The 27967-nt window shown below is 36.6% G+C and overlaps 2 protein-coding genes across 4 annotated transcripts in view; both read right to left on the minus strand.

Moving 5' to 3' along the window:
* The window catches only part of LOC106180905 (endothelin-converting enzyme homolog), a 47364-nt gene extending 19667 nt beyond the window's left edge, over positions 1 to 27697 (minus strand). The window contains exons 1-19 of one of the 3 annotated variants that reach the window (XM_087015711.1): positions 27201 to 27671; positions 26142 to 26356; positions 25251 to 25387; positions 24801 to 24983; positions 24345 to 24437; positions 23546 to 23667; positions 23160 to 23263; positions 22772 to 22890; positions 22397 to 22495; positions 21615 to 21695; positions 21121 to 21227; positions 20829 to 20887; positions 20332 to 20383; positions 20031 to 20098; positions 19562 to 19686; positions 19183 to 19248; positions 18323 to 18418; positions 17839 to 17915; positions 15719 to 16916 (exon numbers count right to left, since the gene is read on the minus strand). In XM_087015711.1, coding sequence (XP_086871837.1) covers positions 16817 to 16916; positions 17839 to 17915; positions 18323 to 18418; positions 19183 to 19248; positions 19562 to 19686; positions 20031 to 20098; positions 20332 to 20383; positions 20829 to 20887; positions 21121 to 21227; positions 21615 to 21695; positions 22397 to 22495; positions 22772 to 22890; positions 23160 to 23263; positions 23546 to 23667; positions 24345 to 24437; positions 24801 to 24983; positions 25251 to 25387; positions 26142 to 26356; positions 27201 to 27577 — 2280 coding nt within the window. In that variant the 5' untranslated portion in view covers positions 27578 to 27671 and the 3' untranslated portion in view covers positions 15719 to 16816. Of the gene's footprint in view, positions 1 to 633; positions 711 to 1324; positions 1421 to 2056; positions 2123 to 2448; positions 2574 to 3341; positions 3410 to 3679; positions 3732 to 5232; positions 5292 to 5837; positions 5945 to 6292; positions 6374 to 15718; positions 16917 to 17838; positions 17916 to 18322; positions 18419 to 19182; positions 19249 to 19561; positions 19687 to 20030; positions 20099 to 20331; positions 20384 to 20828; positions 20888 to 21120; positions 21228 to 21614; positions 21696 to 22396; positions 22496 to 22771; positions 22891 to 23159; positions 23264 to 23545; positions 23668 to 24344; positions 24438 to 24800; positions 24984 to 25250; positions 25388 to 26141; positions 26357 to 27200 lie in introns of those variants that run through there. The other 2 variants (XM_087015713.1, XM_087015712.1) reach the window with 2 other exon arrangements.
* LOC147761337 (endothelin-converting enzyme homolog) lies at positions 13577 to 15558 on the minus strand. Its single transcript, XM_087015079.1, has 2 exons — positions 14851 to 15558; positions 13577 to 13805 (listed from the first exon to the last, which is right to left on the minus strand). Exons 1-2 carry the CDS (start codon positions 15225 to 15227, stop codon positions 13577 to 13579), a joined length of 606 nt encoding a protein of 201 aa, XP_086871205.1. The 5' UTR covers positions 15228 to 15558.
* Positions 27698 to 27967: the final 270 nt, after the last annotated feature.

Consider the following 27967-nt stretch of genomic DNA (forward strand, 5'->3'; position numbering starts at 1 on the left):
ATGACTTCACGAGGATTTAAACCCCTCGGGGAAGACAGGTGAATGGGTATGGACAGTTATCAGGAGTCATCTCACTGGTAGGTAATCAGGGGCGGATCCAGAAATATTTCCTGACAGTCTTCCATATTATATTTGGTTATCCATTTTCCATTTTTGACCGTCTTCCGACAGAAAAAATTAGATACCCTTCAATGTAAACTAGAAAATCTGACCGTCTTCCGGAAGACCCAGAAGACGGCCTAAATCCGCCCCTGGGTAATGGCAGCTTACTTAACAAGCTTGCTCTCTTCGGTGGCTTGTATGTCACTGGACCACGTGACCACGTACTGTAGTAGCTCATTAAACCCCAGACATAGCGGAAAGGGCGTTTTTCTAAAGCTCAAAATTTAGTAAATGAGCTTCCAATCTGTGCACTTTGATAAAATTTCAAATTAATTTGTCAGAAGATGCAAATCACATGCATCCTAAACTGTTATCAATGGTTTACTGCCGGAACATCGTGTTTTAACTACTTCCAGGAATGACGTCGGTGTAGCCAAGTAAGGAAGTGACGACGTTACATAAGCAAAGCTGGAAGTGACGTCGGTGTAAACGAGGCCGGAAGTGACGTTTTCGTAGATGGTGTTTACTTACCTCACGTGGTCTGGAGAGTGTGGGTCCGTAAGTATCTGTCTTTTCAACATCTCAAGGCTAACGTGTCCACAGTGCTTCTAAATAAAATAAAATAAACGTCTTTAATGTCCTGTTTTTTGTGGTCTCAAAAGTTAGAATTGCCCCAGATCAATAAAGTCTTTGTGATAAAAAGCCAAGAATTTAATGTTTATTATCATATTCATCTCTAGGTAGATCACAACTATTTAGGTCACATGGCGATAGTATCACATAAAATATGAAAATCAAATAAATATCTCACATCATGTCCTACAAAGGGCAATTGTACACAAAAAAAAATGTGCAATACCAAAAATAAAATAACAACACTGTTATGCACCGAACTAATTCCCAAATAACTGGAGCAGATGTGACAGGAATACTGGTCCTAGGAATTGAAGTCCGGGGTCCAATAGTACGTGTATATGATAAGTACAAACTGGAGAAGCCGGAAGTATCGAGAGCAGTACTCGATTTTAAGGCAAATGTCACCTGTTGTCAGGAACCACAGTATAGAAAAAGTACTAATTACGTCATGAACCACAGTATAGAAAAAGTGTATAATTAGTACTTTTTCTATACTGTGGTTCCTGACACTGTGTAATCTAATGGGAAATGGACAATAGCATTCAGCGGATTGGCATTCCTGTCACAGCATTATATGGATTCTTACTTGTGCTGCTGCAACAAAAATAAGTTCCTCCAACGATCTATTTATTCCGGGGAGCTTTCCCTCTTTACCGTGGTCTGCGACCCATAAGTCGTAACCCTGGTAATACAAAATGTCATGAATTTTAATACTGATGATAATTATTATAATTATTATAAAAAATAAAAATGAAAATAAATTGAGCATTAAATGTGTTGTCATTGGAAGGATCTCTCAACAAATTTGCAACTTCAGTAAGAATTGCCAAAAACTTGCATTTCTTAATATAAAGGATAAAGTCACCCCTCACCCCAAACTCCCTATTTACTGCCTTACATGTATTCTTTTAGATAATAAATAAACTTCATTTACATTTACACACATTTCATGTTACGGGTGACGTCATAATTGCGATTTTGGGGCAAAAACTGAAAAATAGGTTTCTCTTCTTGTTTTACACCACGGACTTCAGTATCATCTGCATGCAAATATCATTTTATTTCAGACAACTATTTTGCAGAGGGCGTCCTTCTTATAAGACGTCTTAGTATAATAAGCTTGGAGACAGTACTCACCCCAAGTGTTGTGAATGTAATCTACTGTAGCGTTATCACGTTAGGACTCGTCAAAGTGTACTGTTACAGACTGTTTCGTCTAAGCATATCACTCGAAGTGGAAAGGTCTAAGATAATCCAGGCAAGATGGGCACAAAAAACTACGACCATAAACCGATTAGTATGCATTGGAGGTACGTACCTCCTTCACTAATTTCAAACCTCCAATATCTGCTAAATTTTCTGTCAGGGTTAACTTTCCATCCACCTACAAGGACCAAGAGAAAATAAATAAATAAATAAATAAACAAAAATTTATCTACAAATGAATCTAAATTAGAATCATTTTATTTCAATAATAATTGGATCTTGAATTCAGACAGGGTATTTTAATTTTACAAAATTGAAGACTACATACAGAAGAACATAAAGTTATTGTGTGTGGTGATGCAACGTAATTATTTGGATTTTAGTATTTCCCATAAACAAATGGAATAGAAATTAAGGTATTCACAAATTTTATATGACATCTAATTATATATTGAGATATTACTAAATTTGTTATAAAAATTATGTAAATCTGCGTTCACCAACCTGCATTCCGGACATTGTGTAAGTGGAATAGTAGTCAGTTACGCACGAAGCGTCTTTCTGAAATTGCGTCCAGGAGGCGTTTGACCACCAATTTTGCAACCTTCCATCTTTGTCATACCGCGATCCTTAAAACGATATAAATTAAATACAAAAATTAATTGTAATAGATAAGTAAAAAAAAGCAAGTTTAAATTGAAATGCCCACCACTAGTGGGCTGGATTTGGTCTTAAATTGCACTTTAAGACCAAATCCAGCCCACTAGTGCACTTAAGTCTTTTTCGCACCATGATCCTAAAACAGGATATAAAATATCTCAAAACATGATAACAAGTTAATAAAATACATGTATACAAATAAATAAGCAGTTGACCGTCGCAAAGTTCTTAAATATGAAAAGTCCACTAAGTGTTTTTTGGCCTGCTGATTGTAACTCTAGTACGTTGATCCAAGGAAACTCAGATAGAAGTTCGTGGATGCCAGCACGTTAAAAATAATTAAAATAAAATTTGAGATTTGAAAGCTAATTGGAATCAAAATTTAGAGTTAAAACAAGAATTACGATAATGTACACTACCATTGCTTAATAATACTGCAAGAGAGCAAACTAGTACAATGTAGTTCCAGTATGACAGGAATGGTAGTCCTAGGAATGGAAGTCCGGGGTCCCATATGATTAGTATGGGTAAGGATTAGTTGGGGTATTGGGATTAGTATATTGGACGAATGTAACCTGTGCAAAATAATGCCTTATGGGGAACGGACTACCGTTCCCAGCGGATTCCAGTCCTGTTACACCGGCTGCTTTTTGAGAACTAATTTGGTCTTACGTGGAAACTTTCTTAATCTATTCTAACGCTATTTCATGTAGCCTACATGTAGTGAGTGAACTTACCTCCGGTGTCGAAACCGTGCGTGATCTCGTGGCCTATCACGTGACCAATAGTGGCGTAGTTGGTATACCTGGGGGTATGAAGAGACAAAGCAATCGTAACTCTATTACTCTTTACTTTAAAAGTTCTCCATTTCCAGGCTTTTAAATCCAGCACAGTTGTACCCTTATATTGTACATGCACTAGCAACTAGTCTTGCATTTTACCGGTCCCTTCGAGCTCTTTTAGAAACAAAGCTACCGGTACATAATACAATTATTATACAGCCCAGGTACGATTTTTTAAAAGTTTTGCTCATTGTCAACCGAGCAAGTTCAAGTAACGTTACGAATAAACGTACTTTGGAAACTGGCGATTAAAGAATGGCGGCTGCAAAATCCCGGCTAAGAATACTGAAATGTGAACATAATGAGATAAGAAACCAAGGCATCTTATGTGCTTGTTCTTGAAAATGAAGTGAATTTCTCAAGAATGGCAATAAAAAGTTTTCTGTTAACTGTTGCTTTCAATATATATGCTAACACTAAAGAGAACGTTACAATAAACATTGAGCGCGTTGTCATTAACAGACATTTGAGTAACTTTACTAAGAGCAAGGTTTGTTTATACAGAATGTTTAAAAATGAAACTATCTTGTGAGATATTCAACATAGGTAACAGATTTTCTAGTCATCAAATCTCTCCCTCTCTCTCTGTTTGTGTGTGTGTATGAATGTGTCTGTGTGTGCGTGTGTATGTATGAGTGTGTGAGAGAGACATAATAAAAGATGAAAACTAGTAGCCGAGGTAATAATAATAATAACGATAAGTAATTAAACGGTGTCTAAAGTCTTAACGTACTCCACACCAGGAATACATGCATCCGATGATTTAAAAATTACCCGAGAATGGCACATGTTCGCCGCAGTGTCAGCTTGGCACCTTGGTCTTTTTAAATCTCATTTAAGGCACTCAGGGCATTCGATCTTTGTTTTACAAAGTAAAAAAAAACCTGGAAGCGTCACAGTTTCCCCTTAATCAGTACGATATATGTTATCTAAAACTACTCAGAAAATTACGAATTTCCACATTAGAGATCTAAATTCCTTTATGAACAGCATGGCAATAAATCACGACATACTACGATAGGGCCTACATCTCCGTTACGAAGGCGAATATAGCATTCGCGTCCCTAGGAAAAGTGACTAGTGCATGCATCTTATGCCCCTATTTCACACAGACCACGAATCCAACGAATGGCCATGAATTGACAAATTTCACGATTCGCGGTTGAATCGTAATCAGTTCGTGAAGTTCTTAACAGATTCGTATATATTCGTAGTCAGTTCTTGCACTTCTTGACCAACAGGAATGGGTGGCAAAAACTTTGATGCCCCTATTTCACACAGACCACGAATCCCGCGAATCGCCAAGAATTGAAAATTTCAGGATTCGTGCTTGAATCGTAATCAATTCGTGAAGTTCTTAACAGATTCGTATATAATCGTAGTAAGTTCTTGCAATTCTTGATCAATCGGGAATTCGTGGCAAAATTTTTGAGCTGTTCATAGTTTTGGCCACGAACTCCCGATTCCAAAAAATCGTAGTGAATTTCCTGACAATATTCGTGCGATTCCAGCCGAATCCCACGAATATTCGTAACACTATCGCACCTGTATCGTAACCGAATCGTAGAGCGTGTCGAATTAGACCAAAAAATTGGCAAAATCTCACGATTCCAGTCGAATCCCACGAATATTCGTAATACTATCGTACCTGTATCGTAGATGAATCGTGAGCGTGTCGAAATAGACCAGAAAATTGGCAAAATCTCACGAATCCTCACGAATCCTAAAATTTGTCAATTCCTGGCGATTCGTGGGATCCGTGGTCTGTGTGAAATAGGGGCCTTACCCATTTCGTTATTAGTCCTGTCGTAGAAAGCATTGACCTGATGAGGTGGGAACTTCCATCTGAAACGAAATACAGAACTACATGTCTATGGTAATGAATCTATTACATATAAAAAAATTAAATTGGAAAGAGATCGAGTGATTCGTAAATTTGTAAATTCGTAATATACAAGAATTTGGAATGTCATCATCAGGATCGTGGCACTTGTTATAATATCATGCAGTTAACTACATGGTATATGCGTGCAAATACTAGATCTATGGCGCTGGCATAAGTGCCTGCCTTTACATTAACGATTGTTTACATTGTTGCTCGAAAATGTTGACGAAGAACATTGACAAAGTGTGTATATAAAATATATATACGGGGGCTATCTTTATACATGGTGGAAAAGGCCATATATAAATGTGTATCTAAACGATTTAGCGTTACGAAAAACAGGTAGAACATGTATGACAAAAGACACATGAGGCTGCAGTTACAAAAGAAAACCTACAGCACAACTATATCATTACTCCATAATCTGCACTGTGCAACCTTCTTATTTAAACATATGCTAGATAAATATATTCACAACAGTCAATACAAAAATATATACCACCTACTCTTTTTTATCAACTGGTTTGGCGAGTTTTTCCCGTAACCTCTGTCGCTCCCACTCAGCAACGTTTTGTATGGTACTGAACAAACAATTCGAGCAGTTGATTTTCAGCTGGAAAAAAGAAAGGCTGGTGCACATAAACAAGACAATCGTTATTAAACATTTATCACCTTTCAAATCGCCAACAGCTGTAAAAGTCGAACAATTTTCAAAGCTTAATGGGGAATTGTTTTCACAATAACTGACACAAAACTGACCCAATCACTGTTTTAACAGTCTTTTAATTATCATTAAAAAAAGTTATTTCATATCGATGGTAAATGGAATTCAAAGCGATTTATACTATTGAGATACTGTATATGTGTACCAGCTCCTTATCTGTCTTAAGCTGTCAAAGGACCATTCAGTGCATGCAACAGCGCAAATATGTCAGAATGATCGCACGTGAGCATGACTTACATTTTTGTATATGTCGTCCATGTGCGTATCGTTCAGCATGTAGTCTGGAAACCCAATCTTTTCATACTTCATGGCATCTAGCTGAAAATAAACGTTTTCGTTGTTTTATCATGCAGGATTTGTCTTCTGGGGGCTGCATCACAAAAAGTCTGATTTCTGGGCAAAGATCATCCTGCTAAAATTGCGATATTAGTCTGATAATCAAGAGCTACATACAAAGAAAAATTTATAATAGACCAATTGCTGAACGTGATTATTGTGTATGAATCTAATACAGTGTATGTTTGTGGACAAAAGCATACTAGTCTAGTGAGAGTTTTGAAAAAAGGCTCTGCATAAGAGGCAAGGGGCATTTTGGGGTAAAAGTTGGGAACTAGGCTTAATAGCATAATTTTGGGATGCTGAATCCGATTTACCCGGTTCCCAAGCGAAATTTTGCGTTTTTAACGGTCTTATTTGCAAAAAAACAAAATGGCCGCCAGATTTCCTATTTTCTGCAATATCTCTGGAACTAGACAGGCAAATATTACAAATGAAGTGTCTTTACCTATATTTTCAGGGTCGAGGAACATTATTAAGATGTTTCTGTTAGAATTAGATTTACGCAATTTTCTAAAATATGCAAATTAGGATCGCCATTACTGAAAAACCGTTTTACTTCTGTATCTCTGTAACTAGGCAAGCAAACATGACAAATGAAGTGTCTACACCTATGTTCTCAGGGTCAGGGAATGTGATAAATCAGATGTCTTGTCTGATGGGTAGCACTGACTTTGTGAATCATGTCTGAGTAGCACATTTTATTGTTTCTTCCCTGTATCTATCAAACACAAGTCAATCTGCTGATAGTTAGAACCTGCCTTCAGAACTGCTTTTACGTACGTGTCAGCCAAACTACCAAAGGTCACTGCATTGTCAGACCTTCCCAGTGAAATTGCCAGTGCTTGCCCATCAATTATAAGGCAAGATGAGCAGAGGCGGATCCAGGATTATTTGAAGGGGGAGTCCGCGGATGCAAAGCCTCCCCCCCTCCCCATTTGGCAACGGGTTAGGGGCCTGTTGAAGGGCCACGAAAAATTTTGGTATTTAAGAGGGCGAACGGTGCCATTTGATATGGTTTACAACTATGATTCAGCTGGTCAAAATTATAATTTCAAGGGGGGACCAGAATTCGAATGGGGGGTCAGGGCCCCCTTGACCCCCCCCCCCAAATCCGCCACTGGGTGAGGAGTCATTTAGTTTAATTTCATCAGGGCAGAATACGTCTTCTGTTAACCTTCCTGTTACAGATTTGGCCTCAAGGAAATCGTTTAGAAGCTTGAGAAACTGCCCAGACTTGCTATTAACACAGAAATGTTTTTCGTTTCGTCAATCATTTAATTGGATTCAATAGAATATCAGAAGATTAAAGCAAAAATTCAAGAAATTTTGTTAATTAAAATGAAACGATACCAATGGGTAACCAGTAATAAGCTAATGGAAAAATCGCTGAAATGAATGAGGTGAGATGTCATAGTGTACTTGAAGTATACACATACATATTGACATTTAATATGGAATATTTTAGTTTAAAAGGAAAGTGTTGATAATAAATTAACATTTTAGAAAAATTGATCACAAACGGCAATTGTGATCAGGTATATGTGTAGCCAGGTGTGTTGGTTATTGTTCATTAGGCTGCTTTCTCTGAAGCACGGTTATATTACGTAATATGTGGCAGTTTCTCTGAGCAGTCCTCTTTGGCTGGTTACAGAATGCGTATAAAAGGGCAGCAGTTATGCAGAATAAGTCTCTTTATTTCGGCAGCGTCCAGTCAGAAGAGTTTGATATGTTTCAGACTCTTAGCTGACCTTACGGTATGTGAACTAACGGCAGCGACTTGCCACACTATTGTTGCATTATGTCAGAATGGACAGAAGCAAACTGCTATTGCCAGACAGCTGAATGTGTCTTAGGGAGCAGTTTCTAACGTCTTACAGAAACACGCCCAGACTGGTGCATTAACACAGACACCACGGCCAGGACGTCCTTAAGTCACCACCAGAAGGGAATACCGCTTGCTTCTGCGGTTATGTCGTAACTACCGGATAAAGACAACTCTTGCTGTACAAAATGAGTGGCAAATTACCATTCAAAAGCATGTTTCTAGAACTCTAGTGAATGCAAGGCTACTTTTAGCTGGTTAACTCTATGAACAGAGCAACATGGTGGGCTAGACGCCATTTGCGGTTCCAGGCACAGCACTGGGTTCATGTAGATTTTTACAGATGAGGCAGGGTTTGAATTCCACCACCGCGATGGCTGAATCAGAGTCAGTAGGTTTCCAGACGAGTTACTGCACGAGGATTGTGTCACACTACAGTGACTTGTGGCCGTGGCAGTATCTCTGTATGGGCCGGTTTCCACGCTGGAGCCAAAACAATATTGGTGGCAATTGACGGAAACTTCAACCAGATAAAATACAGGGACATTTTAGAGAGTACTTGCTGCAATTTGCAAGAAGGTACTTCCAGGACAACTTCATCCTGCAAGATGACAATGCCCTACCAAACCATGCCCATGCAATAACTGCTTTTCTGCAAAACCAAGAAGTAAACCAGTTGCCTTGGCCGACGAAATTCCCCTGACATGAATTATATAGAAAACCAGTGGGCATAAATCGCTAGCAGAATCAAGAGTTTACCCGTCCAGCCTACAAATCGGCACAAGCTTATGCAATCTCTAACTAATTCGTGTAACACAATACTGGATCATACTCTCAGAAACCTCTCTGCATGGAATGAGGGTTCTGGTTGCAGCTAGAAGAGGCTGCACGCGTTGTTATCAGTTTCCATTTTTCACACTTGTCTTGATGATTCTTTTGTGTGAGAGAAAATCCTTACCAACTGATATTCTTGATAATATCGAGTTCATAAGAATTTAATACCTCGTTGTTATCAGCTATAAAGTTATCCATGCGCTGTTTATAACGCTGATATGAATACTTATTTAAATTAAATTTTTGATGATGTATTCACACGGGTTGATTTATTAAAGCCATATCGAACACGATAACAAGTGTTTTTTTCATCCATTACTAATATATGGGAAAAAAAGAAAATATGTTTGAAAAAACCCATTTTAAATGTGAGGTCTGTACATTGCATCACATGAATTACATGATTCGGCAAATCCCTCCATTGCATTAATAAGGTAATATTTTTTAAATCTAGGTAAAAGGGGCAGTTGTGTGATCCAATATGTTTACATCCCAATGGCAGCGCAGTATTTAATTGCAAAATTCAATTCAGATTCGAATAATTGCTACAGTGTGACAGTGTAGCACTCATTGCTGATTTGATTATAGTGAAAATGTCTTAATCACTTTCCCTAATGCTAAAAACATGGGTGTGGGCACTTAATATGTCATGTTTGCTTGCCTAGTTAACGCAAAAGCAGTTCTGAAGGCAGATTCTAACTATCAGCAGATTGACTTGTGTTTGACAGATACAGGGAGGAAACAATAAAAGGTGCTACTCGGACACGATTCACAAAGTCAGTGCTACCCAAAAGACAAGACATCTGATTTATCACATTCCCTGACCCTGATAACATAGCTGTAGACACTTCATTTGTCATGTTTGCTTGCCTAGTTACAGAGATACAGAAGTAAAATGGTTTTTCAATAATGGCGATCCTAATTTGCATATTTTGGAAAATTGAGTAAATCTAATTCTAACAGAAACATCTTAATAATGTTCCTCGACCCTGAAAATATAGGTAAAGACACTTCATTTGTAATATTTGCCTGTCTAGTTCCAGAGATATTGCAGAAAATAGGGAATCTGGCGGCCATTTTGTTTTTTTGCAAATAAGACCGTTAAAAACGCAAAATTTCGCTTGGGAACCGGGTAAATCGGATTCAGCATCCCAAAATTATGCCAATAAGCCTGGTTCCCAACTTTTACCCAAAAATGCCCCTACCATTCATCTTTTGTGGAAATCCCACTAGACTATACTACCTTTTGCTGAGCAGCTTGCCTGGTTGTTTCGTCCATGAATTGGACACTGTCTATGCGCTTCTTGAAGGCTCTCTTCATGTATTCTATCATATCAATGACCTATGAAAGTATTCTTCATATTTTACAAAAAAATATTTATTGATAAATATAAATCATAAATGACGTTATGACGTCAAATATTGCTGCCCAATATAATCGATAAAGTCAATATTTACTTTATTCTGTCGTATTCATTAGAGGAAGCCACTTTAGAAAACAAATTAACCACGAAAGACAGATCAAAGAAATTTGAAAAGAAAAAGGAAATTTAAAAAAATATTAAAGGGGGCGTTATATCTTAAGAATAGTAGTATAAGTGTGGCACTGCTTATCTTACGGACCTCTTGTTTACTCTCTATTGAAAAATGCTCCCGAACAAATATGGCGGAAACGGCTTTCCACATTTGCTTGCCGACGACATTTTGGCATTGTTCCCATAGCTCCTTAGGTTTTTCCAGACCTACAAACATCAATCAAATCATAGAAAAATAACTGATATCAGATCACACTGATAGGAAATTTTGATCAACTGGACTTTTCATCAGCATCTGTCTGTCTGCCTTTTCAACAGGCACGTATTGAATCAACAAGTTGATTAATTTGAGACTGAAAAGATAAAACCAAGTAATATTTCTTTTTGTCTTTCTGAAAGCTGGTTACTTGGTTACGATATATTCAACCGTGACCAAAGATTAAAATATTTTGGGCCAACAAAAATTTATCCGTGAGTAAAATATATAAAAAACGCTACAAGAGGAAGCTATTAAGCACAGCCACTTTTTAAGATGAAATTACAGAACTTTAACGTTCACGTTTAAATCTATATTGATCTACTTTCTATCAAATCTTTCTTTTTAAAGGTAAAACATCTTATTTTATTTGGAAATTAATCAACGGTTAGAGATAAGCGGAAATATAAAGACCTGAGACAACGACCGTGTATTCATCAACTGCCGTGCGGAATTCTTCCGATAAGAAGCGTGCGGTCTTTTGAAGTAGCGACCATATCGCATACTGGTTGAGAACACTGGAATGTGAGCATTTTAATGCTTAAAAGCATAAATATTAAAATGTAAATACTTAATTAGATGGGACTTTATTAGATGTATTTAAATTAACATGAAAATTCATATTAAAAGCGGTTCTTGGGGAAGTATATACGTTTTATATATTAACGACATGGCGCTTGTCTGGTGTAAACTAGGCTATTCCTGAAATTGATCACCTCTTTTCTGTATTATCTATTAACGCTGATACGTTCTTCATGTAATCCTTGTTAAAAACAAGAAGCGTGGTTGTGTTGGACGGATCATCTTTCCAGGTGGAGAGCAGGAGTGTCCAATTGACCTGAAAGATAAGATGAAACGTTACACAGGTCAGCATGAAAATAATAATAATAATAATATACGATAACGAAGATGAAACTGGACTGAAGTAGATTGTAATCTGGCCTGTGACAGAAACATGGAATCTACCTATATTTATATCTGTTTAAAACAGGAAGGTACCCTAAGTTTGTGATCCTTGTGTGCCAGATTGTGGGAATTTTGAAGTAAAGAACCTGTCCCATCTCGCGTCTGGAAGTCGGGGTAATATGGCAGTAGAATTTCAAGTAAACTAGAACAGACTCAAGAGTACCCTGCAGTAGCGTGATCTAAAGCCGGCAAAATATAAAAGATTTGATGAATTATATATAAATGTTAATCTCACCGAGGGTGTCAGCTCTGTCAGCTCTTCTACAGTGACTTTATTATAGGTGAGCACAGGGTTTCTTACTTCGTCGGCACCGCTGTCAAAAGATATCTGTAACGATAGACGCATGACATAAATATCACATCATAATAAGTATTTATAGATAATAAATCAATTATCGTTTGCCCATATGCGACATAGAAATTATTATGTCGGTCAATACAAAGCAAATACTAGGTTATGACATGCACATATTGATCAATGTGATTTAGTTCTTTCGGAAATTATTGTCAGTAAAATCTGTTCCGTGACAATGAAAAGTATGTGAATTCATTTGAGAACGAAAACAAAACCATTAATATATATGATTTAAATTGGAGCTGTTTATTTTTATACCATTTTACATTCATAATCAGTTTTTGGCAAGTAGAAGCGATGCGTAGAAAACAATTTATATCATACCAATACCCACCTCTGCCAACTTCTTCTCAAACCCATACACCTCTTCTGAAAACAAGGATGCGTTTTCTTGTGATGCGCCCATTAAGATCGCAGTCGTCTGAAGAAACTGCTTATACGCCCTGATGTATTTACTTTCGGTTTCGTTTTCAAAATAAAAGTTCCGGTTCGGAAGACCTAATCCTCCTTGGTGTATCTTAATAAACAGATATAATTTTTTTATAAGTTATGACAATTGAGACTCCCATCACAGTGTTCAAATAACAGTAACTAATGAAGATATTATCCCCAAAAAATAACCAAAAAATAAAAGTGTGTACAAGTACACACCATTATACCTTATATATGAAATATTGATGAATATAGACCGAAGATAATACAGTAACAATATTCGTAAAAAGATCCAAAACCATACAATGGTTAATTATTAATTGCTCAATGCCACATGCTTCTAGAATATCTTACTTTCAAAATGTTCACGTTTGGCTCTTGGTCGTCGGCACGGACTTCCACCTCGAAGAGTTGGTTCGTCAGACCGGTGAAGCGTGTTTGTATCTGGACCATAGCCTCGGTGATGTCCCAGCTTGGCTCATGCCACGACCCTTTAGATAATAATGAATATTGCATTTTTCAAATCATTCGGCAATAGAACAATTTTACAAGTTTTCATTTGTACGGCGAAACAAACCTCTATATAATATATTATACAATATATTGTACGTTATTGATTTATGATGGGCTGAAGGTAACCAAAAAGTCAATACCAATTTTCGGAAAAAGTTTCTATGTAAAACCGGGCCCTTCGCTATTTGATATAATCATTTTCCGCTACACCAAGCTTAGAGGAAGGAGCTGCCAACGTGGTATCTCACAAATATCTGTGAGCAATTAATGAAGATGTAGTCAGGAATTCATTTTAGCAACACGCAATTACCCAAACAACAACACTGCATTTTACGATCAACGCATTGCTTTGGGGAGTGCGCTGCTTCGTTGTAATGCATACGACGTGCGCACTACGTACCCTGGCTTTCCTTAGATGTGACCTTCATCTATTTATAAATACTAAAATCCGTCACCTCTATGTAGCAGTTCAGTGGTGGTTACCTTCGCCTAGGGCTTTCCAACCCCCAATTTCCTGAATTTTGTCCAACATAGGTTGAGGTCCTAGCTTATCTCTGCCCGCAGTGTCTATGCAGCTGAGGTAGAAGTTCTTCAGTTTTCGTTCAAAGGAAAGCGGCTGATTTCGTTGTACCGGTTTCTCGAGGAGCACTTTCAGTTTATTTTTTATTTCTATCAGCATTTTACTCATCAGAAACCACCTTGATGAATATTGACAGGAAATTAAAGAAACAGATATAAGTAAATAGCATGTTAGAAATAAATAAATAGATGTAAAATAAATAAATAAATAAATATATAAAAAGCGAGAAAGAAACGATCGAAGAAATTGACAAAAAGTAAATATACGAAAAGAAAACGACTGGGAATTTAAAAATCGCAAACTTAAATTCTGGAGCATATCGGGCGCAGACGACAAGCACGAAGACGGTGAGGGGCGGTATTTATATAATCCAGCCTTCATATTCATATGCTTTCGTGAGCGATGACATTTAAGTCTATGAATCCAATACTAACGTTAACAATTTTTCATAATAATATAGCATAGTAATAACTGCCTTTGGCACGAAAGACGCACCTTAATACACAGGGATCGGTTGAAATATTTAGATTTAACCTCAGATAGAAAAGTCTGGTCTATACTAAATCAGGATAACTTCGTTTGAGGAGCTAGGTCTTATACAGATGCCGTTTTTTTCATGACACTAAATGAACTTCTTGTCTTGGGTCAGAGATGACTGAAATTTCTATGTTAGGTATAGATCAGCTAGGGTCGTGAAATATTTTGTGGAGTAGGTCCCGTAAACTTTGATAGGAAGTTTGCGTTTACTTTGATAGTGTTCTTTCATAAGCAAATGCGTTTTTTCAGTGGGATCAATAAGATCCAAGAAAAAATTATTTTGCATTTTGTTTTTTGTTCTCAATAGGCACCAAGTCACTACTGCTGCTATAATGGACAATACCCAGAAACCCAATTCCTTAACAAACTAGTGCAGAATGACAAACGTCTGTGTAAAAGAGGAACTTAGTGATATTTCTTATGACAGCGTCTGCTCGTTTACCCGAGCATCTTGCAAGGGTTTTCTATGAATTTTTAAGTGTTTGGGAAAGGAAAATGCCTTCACGTCACTATGAGGGAGCCTGAATAGCTAAACGCAATTTTTGGTCTTAAAATTAACGCAAACTTTTGATTTACGTTTATGGTGTAACACCTCCAAGGCACCTTTAGTTGTAACGTACTAGTACCTTGATTGTGTAGGAGGACGAGGATTTTTCTTCATCCATCCCTCACAGGCAAAACGATATAAGTCCTCACATGGATCGACGGAGGTGTTAATGGAAGATAAGACGGCAGAGGCTGCCTGAAGACAGCCGAGGTCTGCACAAGTGGTGTCGTTAACCGCAGCTTTTGACCATGCTTTTGGTAGGATGTCAACTATGCCCAAAATTGAGAGCACAAATACGACTACAATGCCTACGATGATGAGTACACTTAGTATCAGAAGGGCTAAGAGACATTTCTCTTTTCCAGTCCACCCTTGCTTCTTTTTCTCGGTCTTCGACAGCTGAGTTTTGCTTGAAAAGTCCATGTCCATTTCAATGTCGGGTGAGGTGTCCGCCATCTTGACCCAGGTATCTAGTAATACGACGGCGTATTTCCCGTTCAAACTGTCTGCTACTTTAACATGAACATAATGAACATACCCCTGTGGTGATAACGCATGACTCGTCAATTCACTGCACGGCAGTTGATGACAAGTGCAAAGAATGCTTTTTATATTAGGTAAGTGGATCGTCGCTGTCCGCAGGTAGCATACAAATAGTTAAGCAACATTTTTTTTACGTTGGGCGGGTCAACATAGCCAAAATAATAGTGGGATTTTGACAGCTTGGGTAAATGTATTGCCTTGGAAGTATCAATACTTTTCCTTGTTTACTAAGGCACAACAATACCTATAAATGAAACTGACTTATAAAAACGAGAATTACTGGGGTACACATAGTAAAATGATATTTCGGCAATAACGGCTCCAAGGCATGACGTACGAATACCAGCTTCATATTCACTGTGGCGAATTAGCAAGACCTGCAATTTACTGGACAGAACAACAACTAAGAAATTTGTACATTTATTACCTCCAGATTCGAAAACTGTAATAGTGTCTTTTTTGGTCTAAAGCAAAATCAATTAAACAAACTACAACAAATCTAACAATATATGCAGCCAGGCTAGTTACGAAAATGAAATGAGATAGTCCGAAACACATCGAAAGCCCTTCGAGGCTGTCAGTAGGCCAGAGAATATTATTAAATGATAATGTAGTATTCATAAAACTGCCATAGAAAAGAAGGCGCAGTGCATTTGAAAACTTATTTAACCACAGCAGGAGGGTCCCATGTTCTACATCGTTTTCGGTTATTAACACACTAGTTTTACTGTTTTCTATCTTCACTCTTTTGAATTAATCTTAATCATAATAAGTAACTAAAAGAATAATAAATTTCAACTTTTTACTAGCAATGTGTAATATCCGCCTCTTAAATTATAAGGCGCACTGAGTTTTAAATGGAATGCGCCACGTTGGCATAATAATAATAGTAATAATAATGATAATAATAAATATATGAGGAGAGGTATAGAACAGGTTGCACTGAGGCTCTAACCCTTCGCAACATCGTCTCTGTTGTCCATAAATATCGATATTTTACAAAAATCATGAAATTTTACAAATTACAAAATGTGTATGGAACGTATGACTAAATTTCCACAAGAACTGGCTATATTATGTGTCCAATTTCAAAGGCCAGCCCATTTCTAGGCTATGCGTTCGTGTGGTTATATATGCATCCATGGTACCCTTTACCAGGGTGGCAGATTATATAGGGAAAAACGAAAAAATCCAGACCAAAATAACTGTCTATTTATCTAGAGACATATCTGTCGCCCTGGTAGAGGATACATCTATGGCATACTTCAAGATATGCCTCTTTTTCAACAGCTCATTTAGAAACCAGTTCAGATTTTTTTCTTTGCAACAAATGACCTCTAAGGCTTCTTTAATGCAATCATTTTTTCGAATCAAAGATTAATTTTTTTTATCTTCGCAATGTCTCTCTTTTTTTCAATGGAAAAAACAAAAAATTGAAACTTTGACTTCTGTTGGTCTGAGTAAGTGCCTGTGGTGGTGTAGTCTCCCAGGGTGGTTTGTTTTCACCACACATTACACTTATTTAGGGGGTTCATGTTGGATCCTGGGGGACACCTGAACGTCTCTGAAAACACCTGTACCTGGGATAAAGCACCATTAGTCCTGGAATAAAAAATAATTAAAAGGAAAAAATTCTTAAGCAAATATTATTACTGAAAATGTCAACACTTATCTTTTACACACCTATCCAGTTTCAGAGGACGCCGGGAATTCACCCCTCTACAGCTGTCAGGGGCGGATTTAGGCCGTCTTCTGGGTCTTCCGGAAGACGGTCAGATTTTCAAGTTTACATTGGCGGGTATCTATTTTTTTCTGTCGAAAGACGGTCAAAAAATGGAAGATGGATCAACAAATATTATATGGAAGACTGTCAGAAAATATCTCTGGATCCGCCCCTGGCTATCTCTTACCAGCACTTGATTGTAAAGCAGCTATTTTCTAGTGTTCTCTTTAATTATGCAGATCATTTCCAAAATCCTTCACAGAGCTACTACCCATGTATCCGTTTTTTTATTTCTTTTTTATTTTCATTGTAGTACCGTTGGATTCCTGTCGTGACGGTAAAAAAATCAGAAATTAAGAACTCGAAAACGGGATATACCTGATTTAGCAAAAATGGAAAATAGCTGAGATATCAAGTAAATCAATTTGTTTGATTGAGCATTAACTTGACTGACAAAAGACTGGAAAGTGACGTAATAGCCCGCTTCCCATTCATCTGTACAGGAAAGCCTCGCCCAAGATTTCGACCCACTTATAGGTCAGGCTAACCGTAACTATGATAACTAATGGAGGGCTGAATTACTTTTACACGCGGACCCTCAGTTTTGTTACTACGGTGTGCACGCTTACCAGGCCCGTAGCCAGCAAATTTAAAAGGGGGGTTCTTTTTCTGAAAAAGTGGACCTTTTTCCATAAAAACTTCATGAACCTAGATCAAATATTACCCAGAGTGGACCTTTTTCCAGAAAAAGGGGCGGTTCTTTCGAACCCCCCGAACCCCCCTGGCTACGGGCCTGCTTACCTCACTTGGTGTGGAGAGTGTGGGCCTGTCAGTATCTGTCTCTTCAACATCTCAAGGCTTACGTGTCCACAGCTCTTCTACAGAATGAAATCGAATTTAACGGCTTTCAAAATGTTTTGTTTTGTAGTTTCACAATTTAGAATTACCACAAGTTAACAGAAGCAAACAACTGGTGGTGAATTATTAAAATGACTTCGGTCACATGACGATACTTACAAATAAGAAACGTAATATTTCAAATCCTGAAAATCACGTGTTTAATAGTAAAATTTAATAAATAAAAACATGTTTTGCTGTTATACATGAAAAACATTTGCAAACTATAAAAAGTAAGAATGACCAATGTTTTAGATCGATAATTTCTTTATACTAGAGGACTACAATTATTTTTAATTGGAAGTAGACTAAAAATTTCAGACTTTGTGTTATGACAAGTTTTTGGCTTAGTTTAGTGGACCTTGTCCTTTAGTGGACGCATTCTTACTTGAGCTGCTGCAATAAGAGTGAGTTCTTCCACTGATCTCTTGGTTCCTGGGAGAGTGCCCTCTTTACTGTGGTCGGCGACCCATAACTCGTATCCCTGGATGCACAAAATATCATAATGTAAACGTTTGATGTTAGCAATAAATAAATTTTTAAAATTTAAATATTAAAATAGTAATATTGTGATGATAATAATAATAATACTAACAATAAGTATAATCAGTAAACCACTACAACTACTACGCGAAGGGCATCTTTCTTGTTTGGATAAATATCTTTGTAGAGATAGTACCCTCCCACCCCGGGCGCTCAAACAAACTAACAAACAAACATATATTAACTTAAAATTTTTAGTCTACTTCCAATTAAAAATAATTGTAGTCCTCTAGCATAAAGAAATTATCGATCTAAAACATTGGTCATTCTTACTTTTTATAGTTTGCAAATGTTTTTCATGTATAACAGCAAAACATGTTTTTATTTATTGAATTTTACTATTAAACACGTGATTTTCAGGATTTGAAACAAACATATATTAACTTAGCAGAACAATTTGAACTGGTGTGACAGGAATGGTAGTCCGTCAGGAACCGTTGTCCTTTCCCCATCACTTTGTACAGGTATTCGCTCCAATATACCATTACTAACCCCAATACTCTAACCCTAGCTTGTAATTATCATATGGGACACCCGACTTCCATTCCTAGGACTGCCATTCCTGCCACACCTGTGCAAGCTGATCCACTTATAAGTATATCGCACGACGGGAAAAAAATTAAATAATACAGTGCAATAGGTAACATCGACTGGGCTGGGCACATTACAACCATGAAATGATGAATTTGTATTGGGCATACGTGCCTCTTTCACTAATTTCAAACCTCCGATATCTGCCATATTTTCTGTTAGGGTTAACTGTCCATTCACCTATATGGAACAAGAGAAAAATAAATAACTAAATGAAAGGTGATAAATTTCAATGAGAATAATTGCTTTTCATTTCATAAATATCCTAAGAACAAAAGATGACATAAAATAGTAATCCTGACAAATAAACATATCATAATTCCATTTGGTGCCACATCTTTACTCTTGGAATACTTGTACTTCATATAAATAAATAAATAAATAAATACATAACAAAACAGCTATTTACATACTGTCTACAAATTCATTATTTAAAACATACACTTGCACAAGAATTGAAATTGCAGTGATTGCACCAAACAAGTTTACTGACCTGCATCCCGGACAATTTGTAAGTAGAATAGTAGTCAGCGACGCACGAGGCGTCTGTCTGAAACTGCGTCCAGGAGGCGTTTGACCACCAATTTTCCAGCTTTCCGTCTTTGTCATACCGCGATCCTTAAAAATTATATTAAATAACTACTAAGATTATAACAAATAAACTTTAAAGAAACAAATGAATAAATATGCAAAGGATCAAAGTTTTAAAGTAGAAATGTTTATTTAAGTACATTTTTGCAAAAAGCAATTTTACCCAAAACGTGATCTACCATATCGTTATTATAACGTTACCATAACATTAATTTTACCTAAAAACGGTATGGTCACGTTAAGGTAACGTTATAAAACGTTCTGTGTTTGCCGGGCAATTGCAACTATGACGACCAACCTAGTCCTGCTACGGAACTTTCTAATCGAATATAATAACATATTTCAATCACAACTAGCTTAAGTGAACATACCACCGGTGTCGAAACCGTGCGTGATCTCATGGCCTATCACGTGACCGATAGTGGCGTAGTTAATGTACCTGGATGTGTGACATGTAAAACAAGGTTTAACCTATTCTGCAATTTAGACACTATATTTCCTGGTTTTGAAATCTAGCACATCCGTAATTTAATTTAGGCTTACATTATACTTTTTCAATAACACAAATTCATTATAAAGTTACAACAGTAGTAATGTTCATGCTTTATTAGTTTAAATTAATGCCAATCAAGTTAACAGAAAAGTAAGCATAAACAATAAAAATGTACATACTTTGGGTAATGGATATTAAAAAATGGTGGCTGCAGAATCCCGGCTAAGAATACTGAAATATGTAAATAATGACTTCAGAAACCAAAGGATATAATGTGCCTGTTCTTGAAAATAAAGAGAATTTCACAAAAATAGTAGTAAACAGTTTTCTCAAAACGATAGCGTAAATGATAAAAACATTTTCAGAAACAGACAACTTGATTAAGCAACTCAATCTTGATTAAAAACACTTAGCGCAGCCAGAAGGTTTGTTTATGAGTTAAAAAAAAAAAACTCATGAAAAAAAAAAAAAAAAAAAAACTAATAAAATACCATCCCAGTTTTTAATTATAATTTTGCATTTTTGTCGTCATGACAATTAATCACCTTTCTTTTTTTTCAAAAGTGACTAAAAGATGGCCCTAAAAAGGGGTGGTAGTTTTGATATTTCCATTAAAATGCCATACAAAGTTGTAAAGTTTGTGTGTCTTGAAAATAAACAGATGCATGTATCTTACTCATCTCGTTGTTAGTTCGGTCGTAGAAAGCGTTGACTTGATGGGGTGGGAACTTCCATCTGAAACGAAAATATGACATGAAAATAAACTATAGCCTTTGAGAATCTACTGCAAATGGGAAATTTCAAGTTGACAACAGACTGAATGTCAACTATGCCGTAAATTAATAAAGCTATTAAACAAAAACACATGCCTTAAATTGCTTTCTTCAATCTTAGTCGAATCTGTGTAGATTCTAGCAAATGTATGCAACTAAAATATTTGCAGTAAAACTGAAACATTGATTACATACTCTTTTTTATCAACTGGTTTGGACAGTTTTTCCCGTAGCCTCTGTCGCTCCCACTCAGCAACGTTTTGTATGGTACTGAACAAACAATTCGAGCAGTTGATTTTCAGCTGGAAAAGGGAAAGGCAAGTACACATGCAACTGTGTGATGTTTTAGGGCATATGTAGTATTTCCTTAAAATTTACACCATGCAGCATCTGTAAAACTCACGTTACCAGTATTATAGATATTTTATATCAATTATCAATCGTTCTCGAATATTTTGGAATTAAGAGTGCTGACTGATGAATGCATGTTTACTGGCTAAAAACAACAAAAAATTCATTTCCATCCGCGATGAAAAGTGTTAACATTATCTAAAAGCCCAAAACGATTTATACAAATTAGAGTGTCAGCTCCTTGTCTGCCATGGGCATTCACATGTCCGCTGAAGTCAAGTCCGTGCATGCGCATGCGCGAGTGTTTTAAAGGAGAGAAAAAAAACAGCATGCCTTACGTTTCTGTGTATGTTGTCCATGTGCGTATCATTGAGCATGTAGTCTGGAAACCCAATTTTTTCATACTTCATTGCATCTAGCTGAAAATGTACATTTCCATTTTTTATTTCAGTTCACTGCTGGAGGGTTGATCCACGAAAATTCTGATATTTTGGGCCCTGCCAACACTGCTATATTGGATCTGCGCAAAGTCGACTTTGCAAGATAAATCTAAGAGTTTTTTTTAGAATGATTGCCCCAGTAAATGTATATCACACACTTTAATGAGCTACAGTTCACTAATTTCAGTAAAAATCTTCGTCTTTACAAACACAGCTTGCTCGTCAGACTTATAGTGAAATTACCGGGAAGGTGGAGGAAGGTGATCTTTAAGATCTCTAGTGGAAGGCCGTGTCGTCGACTCAGTCTTACTAGAGTAAGATTTTGGTAAATAATAATTTCTTTACTAGTGTCCAGTAAGTTCTTGCTTGTTTTCATCACATAAAATTATTTATTTAGGCAATTTTTTTAAAACATCTTTATTCTCAAGAGGGTTAAATATTGATACAGTATAAATAAAGGTGGCAATTCGCCTAGGCATTATATGCTCACCTTTGAAATTTAATAATAATAATAATAATAATAATAATAATAATAATAATAATATTCAAATATATTTAGGCAATATTTATAAGTATGGAGAAATTTGATAAAAAACTCAAATTCTGCTGAACTTCATACATGTAATTACCCTGTATATAAGAATCTAACATATTTGTTCACAAAGAGCAGAGCAAATTACCTTTTGATGTGCAGCTTTCCTGGTTGATTCGTCCATGAATTTGACACTGTCAATCCGCATCTTGAAGGCTCTCTTCATGTACTTTATCATATCAATGACCTGAAATAAATATTGTTCAAAGTTTTTACGCTGTTTACTTATTAATATGAATAATAAGTGAAGTTATGACGTCGAAAGTTGGTACCCAGTAAAATCGATTAAGTCTACCTTTAATTTAGTTCGCAGCATTTAACAATTCATTAGGAAACCACTATGGAAAACAAATACTGAAAGAAAGACAAAAATATTAATAAATTAAAAAAAAGGAGAAAAAAGAATGAAAATATATTCAGAAAAGTGGTAGATTTACAAGCGCTACATATTTAATTATCGAACCTCTTCTTTACTCTCTCTTGGAAAATGCTCCCTAACAAACATGGCGGAGACAGCTTTCCACATTTGCTTGCCGACGACATCTTGGCATTGTTCCCATAGCTCCTTAGGTTTTTCCAGACCTACAAATATTAATCACTAAATGTGGTGAAAAATAAAATCACTGCACATAAATTTTTCCTTATTCGTGAGTAAAATTAAAAAAGACTACCAGGGAAATCAATTAAACAAAATTCCTATTTTAAAATAAAATTAAAGAACTTGCATACATATTTATATCAACATTGATTTACAATGTGTCAAATCCGCCATTTTCAATGCATTAATTATATTCTATTTTAAGGTATTGAGATATAAACCGAGTGTTAGAGATAAGCGGAAAGGAAGAGACCTGTTACGGCGACAGTGTATTCGTCAACTGCTGCCCGGAATTCTCTCGACAAGTAGCTGGCTGTCTTCCGAAGCAGCGTCCATACTACGTACTGGTTAAGGACACTGGAATGTATATTCTATTTATTAATCACGTAGAGTAATGGTTTATAACTTCATCATATGTAAGATCCTTTGGAGGGAATTAAAGACACTTAAAGGAAATGCGAAAACTCCAGGTTAAAAGCCACAGCAGAATATATTATAATAATTGCATCTGTGTTTTTGTATTTATATTTTGTGCCAAATTACACTTTCCGTATAAAGGGAAAGCAGTTGTTGGGGCGGTAAATATGAATTACATAACGCTTGTCTGGGATAAACTAAGCTGTTGCTGAAATTGATCACCTTTTCTCAGTGTTATCTATCAACGCTGATACGTTCTTCATGTAATCCTTATTAAAAACAAGGAGCGTGGTTGTGTTGGACAGGTCATCTTTCCAAATGGAGAGTAGCAGGGTCCAGTTGATCTGGATGATAAAGAGAAACCTTATATTGGACAATAAATAAATAAATAAATAAATAAAATAAAAAAATAAAATAAAAAAAAAGAAAAAAAAGAAAAAGACAAAGACGAAATTTACCTTATTGAAAATTTTCAGTCACCTTCATCATTAATCATTTTGAAAGCATCCAAAATGCAATTCCTATACCGTAATAAATAAATGAATAAATAAATACATAATTTAATGATCTGCTATGAACCTCCATATGTTATTCAATGACTTTGGTGTACCCCGAATTTTAGATGGGAGATGGACCAAATTCTTCATTCTAACATTTCCACAATTGGATCGTATTCACATTGGATCGGAAACATGCCTTTGTGTTTAAACAAATAGAAGCCATGTTTAAACATTAAAACCTCACAGGGGTACACCAAAGTCGAAGAACTGAAAGCAAACTAGGGCAGGAAAACTTACTTTGCAATAGCGTGATGTAGCCCGGTGTGACAGGAATGGTAGTAATAGGAATGGTAGTCCAGGGTCCCATATGGCTAGTACAGGTAAGGGTTAGTCGGAGTATTGAGGTTGGTATATGGGACAAATTACCACTGTAATGGGGAACGGACTACGGTTTCTGACGCACAACCATTCCTGTTACAATGTCAAATAATTAAAAGGTGATTCCTGAATGTTCATCTTACCGACGGTGTCAGTTCTATCAACTCTTCTACAGTGACTTTATTATAGGTAAGCACAGGGTTTCTTACTTCTTTAGCACCGCTGTCAAAAGTGATCTGTAAATATAGACGCATTACATAAACATGATATCATAACAAGAATTTCGTATCAATTAATACAAAATCAATGATTTTTTGCCCTATGCGGCATGATTACCAGTATGTCAGTTGACACAAATATGCTATAAATTTCTTTGTAAAATACTGAAACAATTATCAGTTGGTTCTACGGTTTCGTTACAATGCAAAGTAGGTTAATTAACGAAAAAAGGTCATCAAAGCATTTGATGTAAACTATAGCCGTTTGAAATTCTGGTGTGATCTTTCATTTAGAAATTTAAAGGCCAAATTTTAGAGATTACTTTCGAACATTTGGCAAGTAAAGCAGATGCATAGAAAAATTTTTTTACAAGTACCCACCTCCGCCAACCTCTTCTCAAACCCAAACACCTCCTCTGTGAACACGGATGCATTTCCCCGTGATACGCCCATTGAGATGGCAGTCGTCTGAAGAAACTGCTTATACGCCCTGATGTATTTACTTTCGGTTTCGTTTTCAAAATAAAATTTCCGATTCGGAAGACCTAATCCCCCTTGGCGTATCTTAAAAAATAAATATTATTTTGTGTAATTATGTATGAAATTCGAGACTACAATCAACGTTTAAACAACACCATAGAAATAAACTTGATCCTATCAAAACTTTGCACATTATTGAGGGGCCTACTAGGTTCCTTTACATATGACGTATTGTTAAATGTACATGTAGCGTGTGAATGCTCAAATTAGTATACTTTAAAATTCGTAACAGTACCAAAACCATGCAGTTTCCTTAATTACGCAATGTTGCGGGCTTCTAGAATATCTTACTTTCAGAATGTTCACGTTTGGCTCTTGGTCGTCGGCACGGACTTCCACCTCGAAGAGTTGGTTCGTCAGACCGGTGAAGCGTGTTTGTACCTGGACCATAGCCTCGGTGGTGTCCCAGCTTGGCTCATGCCACGACCCTTTAGATAATAATGAATACTCAAATTCAAAATCTGCTCATTCAGCAATACCACGGTTTTACAAAATGCTACTTTGCCCCATCACTTGTATAACAAAACAAATAATAATGTATGAATAAGATACCATTTTGTTTTTCAAGTCTACTTTGACAAAAAAGTACCCCAAATAAAAGAAAAGGGACAAGTACTTTGGACGCGAAAATAAGACCAATTTCCGACATAAATTTATTTTGCGCAACTGAGCCCTGTGAGTCCTACATCAAGCTTAAAGCAAGGTGTAAATGACACAATGAGATAATTCACAAATATCCATGAGCAATCCATAAATTTGTTGTCAGTAGTTCATTTTAACAACAAATAATTACTCAAACACTTAGGCTCTATTCCCATAGATTTTAGATCGATCTATCCCCGCGGGGAGTCTCACTAAATTACTTTCAGATAATCCCACTTAAATGTCCGTCCCGCCTACTACAAGCTGTAAGGGGGTAATTAACTTTCGTGTCCGCTCGGCTGACAGCTATTTAGCGTGAACCCCCAGGGAGTTAGGTCGATCTAAAGTAGGTCGATCTAATCTATGGAAATGGGGTGTTACACTCCATTTCACGATCCACGTATTGCTTGGCGAGTATGTTATTATACGCATAAGACAACCCACTGTAATATATGGTTGTTCTAACAGCTAATTACCCTTTCCACTTTTATGAAACCAGAAGCCACTGCATGTATGTATTAAGTAATGTAATATGTATACCTTCGCCCAGGGCATTCCAACCCCCAATTTCCTGAATTATGTCCAACATAGGTTGAGGTCCTAGCTTATCTCTGCCCGCAGTGTCAGTGCAGCTGAGGTAGAAGTCCTTCAATTTTCGCTCAAAAGAAGGCGGCTGGTTTCGTTTTATCGGTTCCTCGAGGAGTAACTTAAGTTTATCTTTTATTTCTTTCAGCATTTTACTCATGTGAAACCATCTGATATAAATATAAACATAAACAGGGAATTAAACAAACGACATAAGGTAATTTTCATTTGATGAATACAATTAAAAGACGAATATATAGATAATGCAAAAAAAAAAAAAAAAAAGGAAAATGAATCGAGAAAGATATAAGATTATATAAAAGAAAATGTTCAAAAAACAAGAAAGAGATAGATGGATTAAATGGCACTAGATTTCAAAAACTGCAAACATCAATCTGGAAGCATCTCTTATAAGGCAGGCGACAAGTTCGAAAATGCGAAGCAGTGCGGTGTCCTTATGATTAATATGTGCTTTTCGTGAAATATGCCATTATAGGTACCGTACATGCAATGCCAGCAAAAAGCTTACAATTATTTATTATGCACATGCCTAAAAACACAAAGGACAGTCCTAGGATTAAACAAGCCTTTGCTTAAAAAGGTAACTATAAATTAAAGACCAAAATATTTATGTCACAAACACCTATGTAAAACAAGAACGAATTGAGATTTTTGTTTTCATTGCCTGTTTCTTTACGTCTGCTTCGCGCCAGTGTCTGCAAAGAAAACTGTATCATTCAGGAAAGGAAAACGCTTTCATCATTAGCCAGTCAGAGGGCCGGTTAAATGTTAGGTTTAAATAAACTCAATTATCATTTTCAAAGCTAATGCAAAATTCTGGCTAACGTTTTTTTAAAATTTATTATTATCATAATTAGTATGTGTGTGTGTGTGTGTGTGTGTGTGTGTGTGTAATACAAAATTCTGGCTTATGTTTTTATTTAATTTATCATTATTATTATTGTGTGTGTGTGTGTGTGTGTGTGTGTGTGTGAAATTTAAGCTATAACGTACCTCGATTGTGTAGGAGGGCGAGGATTTCTTTCCATCCACCCCTCACAGGCAAAGCGGTATATGTCCTCACATGGATCAACAGAGGTGTTCATGGAAGATAAGACGGCAGAGGCTGCCTCAAGACAGCTGAGGTCTGTACACGTGGTATCGTTAACCGCAGCTTTTGATCCTGCTTTTGGTAGGATCTCAACTACGCCCAAAATTGAGAGCACAAATACGGCTACAATGCCTATGATGATGAGTACACTTAGTATCAGAAGAGTTAAGAGACATTTCTCTTTTCCAGTCCACCCTTGGTTCTTTTTCTCGGTCTTCGACAGCTTAGTTTTGCTTGAAAAGTCCATGTCCATTTCAATGTCGGGTGAAGTGTCCGCCATCTTGATCCAGGTATGTAGCAGAACGGCGGTTTAAATCGCCTTCAAACTGTATGGTTCTATATATAACATGAACATATCCCCTGTAGCAGTATTGCGTGACTCCCTTAATCACTGTGCGACAACAATCTGGTGACAATTTTCAGTGGGGGCTACTATACTGCAAAGAATGCTTTTTATGTCAGATAATTGCGTGCATTTAGCGTGTAGAGAGCAAGGCGAAATTTTTCCCTTGGGCTGGTCACTTGAGCCAAAATTATAGTGGCATTTTGACAGCATGGGTTACTGCCACTTATCCGATACTCACTCCTTCCACCAAGTTCACCGGTGCCCTTAATATATCCCCCCTTAAATTAGCCGCGAAAGGCACCTAATGAGATATAATAGATATAA

This window comes from Lingula anatina, chromosome 6 (assembly GCF_051362555.1).
Source record: "Lingula anatina isolate TDL-2025a chromosome 6, LinAna3.0, whole genome shotgun sequence".
Classification (NCBI taxonomy): domain Eukaryota; kingdom Metazoa; phylum Brachiopoda; class Lingulata; order Lingulida; family Lingulidae; genus Lingula; species Lingula anatina.